Below are 12,084 nucleotides of genomic sequence, written 5' to 3'. Positions count from 1 at the left end.
TTGGACAGGAAACATGTTGATAAAAGTTCAGCATGACCTGCCTGAGGTTGACTTTGTTAAAGTCCCCAGCGATGATAAGAGCAGTGTCAGGAAGGGAGAATCCTACCCACAAAGGGAGAATTCCAAACGGAAGTCAGCATCCCTATGTCCTGCTTCCTTCGAACAGCAGAGCCCTTGAAGTGTGTTCTTTGAAGGGAACTCACTTGGCGAAGGAAAGGACTGACCAAATATTTGCCCAACCTTGATAAAGCTGTGCGTGCATGCAGCATTCAGCACTCCATCAGTTGTTGCAAAAAAATAGTTCTTATCATTATTTTATTCAAATATGATCTAATTGTGTCTTATTTAGCCTACTTTTATACTTTTTCAAACTTAACTTGTTTACACTACTGTCTTAAATCATATTTTTATTGCTGACAAAAAATATTTTGTATCACATTAAAATAAGGACAAAAAAGAGATAAAAGATAAAATAAAGCCTATTCTACTTCATTTGTATGTGAAGTCGAAATCAACCCCAACTTTGCTTTAAAATGCATCGCAAGACCTCCTAACCAAAGATGACACGATCACAAACTGAAATCACTTCCGTGAAGTGACCATGTTCCCTTCGCTAACAGACTTCTGGAAGGGCCCTTTGTGAAGGGATTCATGCCTTGTCTTTGCACTTGACCACTTATATAACCTATTTCCTGTGTTTGGTCCAAGTGTTCAAGTGAGCATGAAGACCACAAGTGTGTGTAGAACTTTTCATTACCTGATGGGACACACTTATAGAGTTGTAAAAATGCAATTGTTTACAGAGCTATATTTTTATTTTCAAACTTTGCATTTTAAAATCAACTTATAAATGTCTGTTCAGTAGTCCCTATCAGATGACACAATTTATTTTTCTGGTGCTTCTAATTAAGTGATAAGAAGCAGTTGCAAATGTACAAAATAAATATCACCACTACTAATTTGCACCAATAAAACATGCAACTCTATGTTTTAATACCAAATTATACGTAATATCTAACTATTATTAATATTTAACATACATTGGAGAGGTTTCTGTGACCTCTCGCGACATCTCGGCAAAAAGTCTCACGATTTAATTTCACAACATGATGCATGATGGGATACACTGAGCCTTGAAATTTTGCCCAAATGATCGCTGACAGATGTAACCAGTTTTAACCGTTTTGGCAAAGTGCACTGACCCAGCACTGTGGTGTGTGAGGGGGTTCATCATTTGTATTGACAGTAAAAATGACCCAACACCTTGGTAAAAAATATTAAAAATAACCGAAGACTATAGCCAATAAAATGACCCAACAGGCTGAACCCAGCATTTGTGAAAAAAGAAAAAAACATATACATTATCTATATATATATATATATATATATATATATATATATATATATATATATATATATAAAATAGGCCCTGTCCCAAATGGAACACTTCATGTGTGCTATGTCCGTTCAGTTCACGAGAACATAGCGTGTCCCATTTGTCATTTTAGCAATCCCTTTGTGGCCGTTATGTGCCCTCGATCCGCACTGGTGTGAGCTCCGCTGCAGACTTCTACCCGACAGTCAAAGCGGCATTATGTCATGAAAGTGCAGACTAGGGTTTAGGGTCCCACTATTCAGCTAATCAGATAAACACACGAATGTTTTAGGAACAACATATTTCATTTTAAGCATTTTGCTTGGCTTCAAAGACCAGTCAGTATTGTACTTTGATAAGCATTTAAAAACAGCACAAATTCACAAATAAACGCTGTCAAAAGTGACATTTGATAAGAGGCTTTTTAGCACAAAGAGAGCGTCAGCTCCAAGTTGGCAGCAGATCCACCTTTATCCTCAACGCGGAAGTAAGCCTATGGGTGAGACTTCCGTTCATTTGCCGCTACGGGTAAATAACGAGGAGAATAACAACGTGCAGTAAACAGTAAAACTGTTTTCAGTACAAACCAGTGTGTTCTTAAGATAACAGATTAAAATAATATGATAGGACACATCAATTGTCAGTATCAAGCAGCAAAACGAACTGTTTTGTACAGCTAAAAACAGCTGGATGCAAATGATAACGGAAGCTAGACCCATATAATTTACAAACGTTGGCGCCCAGTTTTATGTCAGGAAAAAGGTGGGTAGAGAGCATATTATGTAAACATAATTTTCACAGAGTGCAAAAGCAATCATCTTAAGAATCATCTTTAAAAAACTTAAAGTGAAATGGCTTTATATACCAACACAAATATAAAACATACAGTACACGCTTGCAGAAATACCTCAGTACAAAAACAAACCAATAACAACAAAAGAACAATCTCTGGTCATGAGACACATATAGACAGACATGTGATGAATGTCAACTGATATGACATCTGCAAAGAGTTCACTTGGCATTCAAAGCTACATATTCAGACAATTCCTAAAAATCGCTCGCTTTTCACTTTTAAAAAAAAAACAAAAAAAACATTTGTACACATGTAAATAATGTATATTTTCTATGTTATTTACATGTAAATAATGTTTACATTTAGTATTTTCAAATTATTTTTAAATAATGCACTGCATTCTTTTCTTGAAACAATTAAATAACAATTAAAGAATATGTCCTTTACAGTAGGCCTTTTGTTTTAATATATTATACAGTAAACTTTTCTGTTCCTGTGTGTGTGTGAATATGTACAGCAGGGTCCAAAAGTCTGAGATTTTATAATTACCATAAAATGGTGAGTGGAAATTTGAAGAGTTCTGTATTAAAATAATTATTTGGTATATCAGGTTTTGTTCAAGTGCTGCTGTCATTAAACATTATTTCAAAATAAAATATATTATTAATATATTTTTTAAAGCCCCTCCCCCCCATTTTCTAAATTAAATTTCTAAATTAATTTTGAATCCCAGATTTCTTTTAAACCTTTTAAACCCCACTGTATATACAGTATGTTCAGGAGTTTTCAGGAGTCCACCTTGCCGTACGTCCCTTCAGGTGGCCGGTAATATTTGGGAAAGGCTATCAGCTGGAGCATGTTGAAAGCGTATTTTCTGCACTTTATATTCTTTTGCACATTCTCAATCCGGCAGCCTTCTCTGATGAAGGAAAATGAAAAAAAGAAAGGAAAGGAATGATAATGATAATAATGATGAGGATGAAATCATTAAAGAGCCAAAACAACAATGAAAAGGCCAGAGATTCAACCTGCAAAGCATGAGGAAACAATTTGATTGTACTGAATAAACGGCACTTCAATTATGAAAGCATACTGCAACAGATAACTGTGACATTCATGCTGCATTTAGAGCGTGTCAAAAACAAATAAACACATCTTGACTTCCTTCTGACAATAAAACACGTGCAGCTACTAAAATACTTTCCATTTAAGATCAAAATACCATTCCAAACCCGCATGTCACATTATGTTTCACAGAGAAAATAACAAGGGTGTCAGACATGAGGGTTTGAACCATTAAATATTCCCAAGTGCTCAACATGAAATGATTTATTTTGATAGTAGTGGTATAACAAATACCTAAGGAAGCACTTTTCTCACATGGGATGAAAAAATAAAATAAAATGAAAATAAATAAATGTGACTTTGTATCTCACATTTCTGACATTTTCTTAGGATTCAGGGGAATTCAGAGAAAAATGTCTGAATTACGAGATAAAAACTCAGAATTCAGAAAGAAAAATGAAAACTGCAAAATATAAACTCAGTATTCAGAAAAATGTCCGAGTGGTGAGATAAAAGTTATTTTTTCATTTTTAAATCCTTGGCAAAAACCGGCTTCCATAAATACCTGCAAACCTAGTCACTACCAAATGAAAATCAGAAATCAAAGTGTGATTCGTGAAGACAGAAAGAACCACTCGAGAAAGCAAGTAAGAAGTTAGACGCAGCTCGGTTATGGCATAATCAGCAGTTTATTGGTATTTCGCAAGCAAAAAAACAAGACTTAAAATGAGCCACACCACCAGCAGGTGGGAGCTGACAAGCAGAAGGGCGATTGGATAGAAGTGGCGGGACGCCGGCTTGTTAATAGCTACGGAGCCCACTTCAGGGTCATCCCACTGGGCAACCTCTCCCTGGGCCAAGCGACCGCTGAGCGGAAACGAGAGAGAGAGAAAGAAGCAAACACACAAACACATTCAACAAGACGTTAGGTTAATAGGTCAGTTCACACACGCAAACAAATTCAAGAAAAGGTTAATTGTTTAGTCTGGCCTGCGAGACTCACACAAACACATTCAACAAAACCCTAACAGAAGGCACACAGATTTGAAAATAATAATAAATGGTGCTGGAAATTTGTTTGCAGAAGGATTGGAGGGTAAAAACATCAGAAGCAAAGGATTCAAGCCCATAAATGGTCGTTGAATGTCTGTGTTTTTCCACTGATGCTGACAGAATAGCAAACTACAATAGTGAATCTGTTGTAACAGGAAGTAATCAAATCCCAATTGCATGTGCTGAGAAAGGCAGATTTGGCAATGCAAAAATTATACGGATGTCCTTCTGTTGAGCTGTGCACAAAAACCAACATACAGTGCAACAAGCGTGGTTTGATTCTCAAACAAACCAGTCTCACTTTCACTCAAGTTATGAGCATCAGTTGCATCGCTGCTGACTTGTTTAACTGCGAAACTGATTCGAGTTATCAAGGAAACGTTCACTTAAATGCTCACTATCGATAGACATTTAAAAAAGCGGCACCTTTTCCAACATTAAACACTCCGTAGAATCCAATTACATTTAGGCTGACAGCATTTTATTTTGTGCAAATGTTGTATTGAAAACACCTGTCAATCAAAGCTGTGTGTTCATATTAAATGCCATCATGCGATGTAAAAGCAAAAATTATGATTTCTATAAAACATTAAAGCTGATATAGTGAATTAAATGAATAAAACATCGGGTATTGTATCTCAAAATGCACACAAAGGTCAGTCGAGGCGACTCGCTTCAGGACTCCAAGAGCAACAAACACTGATATTCTTTTGAAAACGGATCAGTTTGGTTTTTGTCCCAGAATCACAAAATGTCACAGTAAATCCCTACTGTTGAGTGAATGTCAAACAGGTTGACATGCATCCACATTTATCAGCACATGTGTCAGCTCAACTTTCTATTTTGGCAATTTCTGCAGACCGGTTCTGCGATGACAATTCAACAGCATTCTTATCTGCCACTGCAAAACAAACTCGAAGCCTTCAGGGCATCAACACCCAGCACAACTAATAAAAGAATCGCCCATCAGTGCAGGTGCTTTAAACTCAGGCACACACGTGCCATGAGCATCTTTAGCAGGATCTTACATCTTTGTGGGTTTTTGGGAAGAAAACGTTCAAATCATTGTGCATATAGTCTCTGAAAACAAAATTTATGCCTCATAACAAGATTTTAAATGTTCAAAAATGACAAGAACTCATAGTTCCTCTTTGCTGAAAACAACAGCAATGAGAAAATCTTCTATAAAAATATCGTTCCATGCAATGTGTTTTGTAAGTTCTGTTCATATTGCAGTTTCAAGTGTTACTGTACAGCTGAGCTGATTTGAACTACACTAGTTACTTTTCCTTGAAACCTTGAGAACAATGCTTTATTAATAAGTACATTTGTTTACATTGGAAACAGCAGTGGAGGAAACACCAGAGATCATCCTGCACTAGGGGTGGATCTAGAAAATGATTGTTAGCGTGGCATGAGGACTGTGAGGGGTGGCAACACCAAAACAAACAAAGCATTCAGTCATGTATACTTAAGTATAATGAGTTTATTTATGTAGGCTACTTGGATGATATATAAATCACAAGTTTTCGTGTGTCAAGTTTATAAGCAACAAAAATTTTTAAATTCGCTTGACTACACAGCACGATACGTGTTTTCATGCCCTGTTTTTTCCCGGTACATCCCATTAAAGCACAGCTGCTAAAATGCAGTACAGAAAGCATGGCTTGTATTTAGATTTTATACTGGGATAAATAAATAAATAATTAATTGAAAAAAAAAAATAAATAAATAAAAAGCATTGGCACCCTGGTCAATCGGCATCTGTCACTGTTACGACTTCTCTTAAATAAACAGATCTCAGCTAAGGTACTTCACCACCACTTGAGTAAATTTATCATGATGTGGTTTTGAGTCTTAGCAGATACGTCAAGCCACTTTAACAAATTAATCTTATTTTGGCACATAGTGAAGCAGCAGATGGAGGAACATTCTTTTTTTTTCTTTTTAGAATATTTTCTAAACAAAATTGTTCTGTGAATGAATGAACAGTTATAAAAAGAACATTTCACTGATTTTTTCTTTCTTTCTACTGAGCATGTTGTAATGTATCCTGGGGTTGCTGCCTTAAAACCTGGCCAAACGAAAGGATCTTATTTCAATGGAAAAAAATGTAACGTTTTGAAACAGAGCCTTTGTTGGGAACATTCAGGACATAATTGCTACATTGTGTGTGCAGTATTGACATTTCCTACTGTACATGAACATGAAAAAAACATTTCACTCATTTCATTTTTTTTTTTCTTACAGGATCAGCAGTGTGGGCAGTAAATATGTGCAGCTGAAAGTGGAAGTTCCCAGCAGCTCAACAACACTTCTTATAAAGCCTTGTCATCTGTGTGTACAGCTTCTAAATGCCCTTTTGTGGCAAAAGCTTCCTGCCGCTACAATCTCAACACAGGCTACATGTGAGAATCACTGGATATCAACACGGATGTCGAACTCTTCAGTGATGGGTCGTGAACAGGAAGCAACATTCCACATTTTTCGCATAGTTTGGCTTCTTGCATCAGTCAATCTTAACCAATAATTTACACTTGCTTGGATTGTAACTAAACGGCATCATCACATACTGCTAGAGACGAGGGCTCTATTTCAGAACAGACATACATACATATATACAAGTATTTTAATGCATCATGACGACTTTTGCTGCATATTTTTCTGTGCACAACACAATCAGAAAAAGACGCACTGGTATAGACTTTATTATCAGAATTAGATGATAAACGTCAAGTGCAATGTTAAAGGTATAGTTCACCCCAAAATGAAAATTTGCTGAAAATGTACTCACCCTCAGGCCATCCTAGATGTAGATGAGATTGTTTCTTCACAGGAACAGATTTGGAGAAATGTATCACTTGCTCACCAATGGATCCTCTGCAGTGAATGGGTGCCGTCAGAATGAGAGTCCAAAGAGCTGATAAAAGCATCACAATAATCCACAAGTAATCCACACCACTCCAGTCCATCAATTCATGTCTTGTGAAGCGAGAAGCTGCGTGTTTATAAGAAACAAATCCATCATTAAACCTTTGCTTCTGGCAAAAATGTAAGTCCATAATCCATAATAATGCTTCCTCCAGTGAAAAAGTCCATCTCCTGTTGTCCTCTCACATCGAAATCCACCCACATATTTTTTTTAGAGCTGTTTTGGACTGTTTCTGCTTGTAAATGGTGTTTGATCAGTGCATATTTCTCTCCTGATTCAGACAAGAAGAGTTTTTCACTGGAGCAAGCAATATTATGGATAGGGGACTCATATTTCAGCCGGAAAAAACAACTTGTTGTTTCTAACAAACAGGCAGCTTTTCACAAGACACCAATTGATGGACTGGAGTGGTGTGGATTACTTGTGATGTTTTTTATCAGCTGTTTGGACTCTCATTCTGACGGCACCCATCCACTGGTGAGCATCTTGGATGAGGGCGAGCACATTTTTATTAAATTGTCATTGTCAGGTGAACTATTCCTTGAATGCATGCATACATGTGGAGAACAGATGGAAACAGAACTGGCTGGTGCTTACCTTCGCATGCAGTCCAGAGCTCGCACAAAGTAATCTTTATTGAGCTGGTGCTCGTCCCGCAGAAGAGAGCACTGCTCCAGCGTCACTGACATGGACGTCCTGTCTTTGGCACTTTTACAGCTGGTGAAGCGGATACCATTAATCCGTCGACAGATCTGAGGAGATATGTTACAGATTTATTTAATTTGTATTTAATTTGCTTCCCTGATAAAAAATATGGTGATGATAAACTGAAGGCTGGTTCCTATTCTCACAGAGTGAAATTCACAGAGATGCGCTGCCAAAAACAACAACAAAGATATTGAGTTTTTTTTACATGGGCAACAGACTGTGTCAATAGACTGATTTATAATTCAGCAGCAAAAATTCATTGCTGTGAGTCAGTTTGTTCAGTCAGTTCTAATGAAAAGTCGTAACTCAAAAACATTCACAAAATGTTAAACTTTTTAAAATTTTAAACTAGTGCTTTAGTAATGTATATGTAGTGCAATATATATATAACAAATATATCTAGGTAAATATTGCTGTTTATGTTGTTGAATATAAATGAAAATATTAAATTAAACAATTGAAAAATATTTTTATTATATTTTACTTACTTATATTTAATCTTATTATTATGGTTGTGTATAGATTGGTCAAACAAACAACAGGACAAAAATACTATTTTATAAGCCAGTAATTTTCTCCACTACTCCATGAGCTTAAACTCAGTCTCACCATCCCCGCAAGCCACAGGATCTCCACATTCTTTCTCTTCTTGGTTACTACATTCTGGCCGAGGGTGTCGAGCAGTTCCTTAATGTCTGTCTGTGTCTGAAAACAAGGCAAGCCTTCAGAAAGAAGAGACAAAAAGAGCAGGCACTTTAGATGTCATGCATCAACAGGTTTAAAGTGGGCTTGTTTGTCCCTGTATTGACAAGCACTAAAGATGAGATTGAAAAGTCTGGGGACATGTTATTTTTCTGATAAACAGAGATGGGAAGAAGACAAGATGTGACACGCTGCGATGCTGCTTGGCATTTGTCTGCTGGGAGAATTTATCAAGTGGAGCCGTCATGCTCCACAGACGTGATTGACATATCAGAGAACAAATAATTCCTGCACTCAAATCCTTCAAACATGAGACGCTGCGCTCGGCACAAACACTGCGGCAGTGCCGCATGGCTGTGGATGTGTGGCATGAATGCCTGCTTTCAGAAGTTGGTCTAAAAAAACTAAATCGGTCGACTGTAGGAACTTTTTTTTAGTGTTTCATTTCATTAATTCAAGGCCTCATTCTTAATAGTTTTGTTTTCAGAAACAACTAAACGTGTGATAAATGTAGACTTCAATATGAAACCATAACACTGAAACATGTTTTTAGAGTTTAGGTTTAGAGAGACTGAATCTTTGAACCGCTTCAAACAAATCGTTTGAGAATCGCTGGAAAATGAGGTGATATTAAATGTGTATTTTGAGAAAACGAAAGTGTTTTTTGACCTTGCATGCATGTAATCCTGTTGTAGGAGACTCTCAAAACAATATTAGGAACCGTAAAAATGGCATAATAGGGGCACTTTAAATCTCTTTATCAGCCCATACACACACACACACACACACACACACACACACACACACACACACTACTAACTACTCTAAGAATTTTTTTTATGTTTTTATAAGTTCCCAAAGTTGGCATTTATTTGATCAAAAATACAGTGAGAAATCTTGTTAAATTTGTCATTTTTGATTACTTTTTGATAAACTTCCCATTATAATAAAATGACTTTCTTTAAATCAATTTATTGGATTTTTACAGTTAGTTAAATTGAGTTTAAACATGACAGTCTCAGTTTTTGTCTTTTTAATGATGGGTGAATCTCAATTCATCCTCTATATTAAAATAAATAAATAAATAAATAAATAAGAAATTCGTTATAAGAATGTTAAGAAACTAAGAAATTAGTAAGAATGTTGCATAAAAAAAAGTTTTTTTTTTTTTTTTTTTTTTTTACATTTTAATATCAATATCAACAATTTTTGCAGTACATAATACCATGTTTATAGTTAGTTTCCAAATAAACTGTTTCCAACGTTTGAATAAAAGTAACTGATGAATGACTAAATGCAATATATAAAGCTTGGTTTCTTGAAAGTTGAACTTACATTCAGATGGCACCGTGTTGGTTAAGGATTTATAGTAACCTTCTAGAATCTCAAAGTTCTTCTGGTTTATTCTCTCCTGTAAAGATATGTCACCAAATCTGAGAGGGAGACACACAGAGAGCACAAGGATCACGTTTCAGCTCAGACATGCTTTCCGTTTGTGTGCTTCACTAAGCATTTACGCTTGTAGGGATTGCGTTTCATTTCTATCAGTCAGTGCTTGTACCTCTCAGCGATGGTCTGTTGCTCGTTTATGCCCACGTTGAAGAGCACAGGGAGCACGTGTAACGGCTTGCCCTGGCGCAGCTCATCCGGGAGCGCTTGGAAGGCATGATGTGGGAGAGGCACCTCGACAGTGTAACGGTCTCTGGGACAAAAACAGGTCACATTTCCAAACTCTGTCACTACCAGCATGCAGCTGCTCAATGTACATGTTCCTACAGCTTCCTTGCAAGTCTTTTTTTCCCAACTCATTTTAGAGCAACTGTACATACACTGTAAAAAAATTTCTGTACACTTTACAGGATTTTACTGGCAAACAAGTTGCCAATAAAATCCTGTAAAAATCATGTTTAATTGCTGTAAAATAGATAATAGAATACTGCAAAGCAAATAACAGTTAATTTCTGTATGTGAAATGCACACTGTAAAAATGTGCTGTTAAATAACAGTAATCTGCTGGCAGCATAGTTGCCAGTAATGTACTGTTAATTTAAAGCCCTCTACCTTTAATTCACAGCTCTTTATTGTTCATATTCAAACGGTGATAGCACTGTGAACTTATTTAATTTGAGTCCACTGAGAATTAAAAAAAAAAATAATTGTATAAAACAGCAAACACTCAATGTGTGATAGCAAATGACTAAACCATGACTTTAACTGAAATCACTGTAGTTCACTGTTAGCTATAGCACACATGTATGTGATAAAATAATAAAAAGATCCTCATTGTATCAGCAACTCCACAGTTATTGCCTTTAAAGCAGCAGCGCATCAGTGCTTGTGGCTCATCATTGACTAAAGCACAGGGTCTACTTTCCAGCACAATGGTGACCTACAAAACTTAAACTGACAGATCTTTCTTGTGCAAAAACACATTTACAGAGTTCAGTTAAATATTTACTCTTCTTATCAGTTCATGACTTTGCATAACTCTTTTTCTATGGACCTTCACTAATATTTCAGTGAAAATAACTTCTTTGGTTTAGTAAATCTGTAAAACTGTTATGTTTTACGGTATATTACTGCTTTCAATTTATTTTACCGTAATTTACTGGCAACACAGTTGCCAATAAATAACCGTTTTTCTAAATAACTGTTTTTCTACTGTTGTTGTAAATTAATTACAGTTTATTACTGTTAAATTATTTCATGCTGTTTTACATCTTTAACCCTTTAAACCCCACAGCAAGATCAGTTTTAGATGAAGATCAGTTTTAGATGAACACTTATAATGTGTGCACACTACAGAGTGTTAGAGTAACACTGAAGCAGTGCTGAAGTTAATGAGATAATTCTGTGATTAATTAAGTGATGATTGTGCATTAGTGATGAACACCTGCTGTTAACAAGCAGAATCACTGAATGAAAGAGAAACCCAAGAACTACAACTGGCTTCAGTCACAGCCTTAGATGATGTCAAATGAAATAAAAGACAACATTAAATATCTCAATATCTGATTAAACAACTCCTAAATCAGCATCACCTGCTTCACACATCACTGACCAGACTGACAGTATTTCTGGTAGACGTCTGCAGAAGTGCTTATTGAGAATTAACAGAGATTTAGATGATGTTGTTGTTTTTGGGCACCACCATGATGGAGATCAGTGTTTACTTTAGTTGGGCTCTTGAAACTTGCCTAACTTTTGTTTAGCTGCTGCAACCGTGTGTTTTTAAATACATTTGTTATGGCAAAAAGGGCAGAAGCAAAATATGTCACATTATTGATTGTGTTTTGCTAATGACATAATCTTCTTTAAACACAAGTTTCCTGATTTCATCCAGTGTCTTTTCTGTTACCAAAAACAATATACTTACAATGTATAAGACCAAAATGAGCAGACTGCTATGAAATATTGTTAAACACATCACTCTCAACAAAAAAGCTCAGACAT

At 36.1% G+C, this 12,084-nt stretch overlaps 1 protein-coding gene across 11 annotated transcripts in view; it reads right to left on the bottom strand.

Annotated features, from left to right (window-relative positions):
* Positions 1-2,095: 2,095 nt before the first annotated feature.
* The window catches only part of LOC109093063 (type II inositol 3,4-bisphosphate 4-phosphatase), a 577,378-nt gene continuing 567,389 nt past the window's right edge, over positions 2,096-12,084 (bottom strand). For 9 of the 11 annotated variants that reach the window (XM_042762647.1, XM_042762578.1, XM_042762599.1 and 6 more), the window contains 5 exons: positions 10,193-10,333; positions 9,967-10,064; positions 8,539-8,651; positions 7,819-7,973; positions 3,747-4,103 (listed from right to left, as the gene is read on the bottom strand). In XM_042762647.1, coding sequence (XP_042618581.1) covers positions 3,926-4,103; positions 7,819-7,973; positions 8,539-8,651; positions 9,967-10,064; positions 10,193-10,333 — 685 coding nt within the window. In that variant the 3' untranslated portion in view covers positions 3,747-3,925. Of the gene's footprint in view, positions 3,091-3,744; positions 4,104-7,818; positions 7,974-8,538; positions 8,652-9,966; positions 10,065-10,192; positions 10,334-12,084 lie in introns of those variants that run through there. The other 2 variants (XM_042762586.1, XM_042762595.1) reach the window with 2 other exon arrangements.

Source organism: Cyprinus carpio, chromosome A1 (assembly GCF_018340385.1).
Source record: "Cyprinus carpio isolate SPL01 chromosome A1, ASM1834038v1, whole genome shotgun sequence".
In the NCBI taxonomy this organism is placed as follows: Eukaryota; Metazoa; Chordata; class Actinopteri; order Cypriniformes; family Cyprinidae; genus Cyprinus; species Cyprinus carpio.
This window is presented reverse-complemented; position numbering and strand designations above follow the sequence as displayed.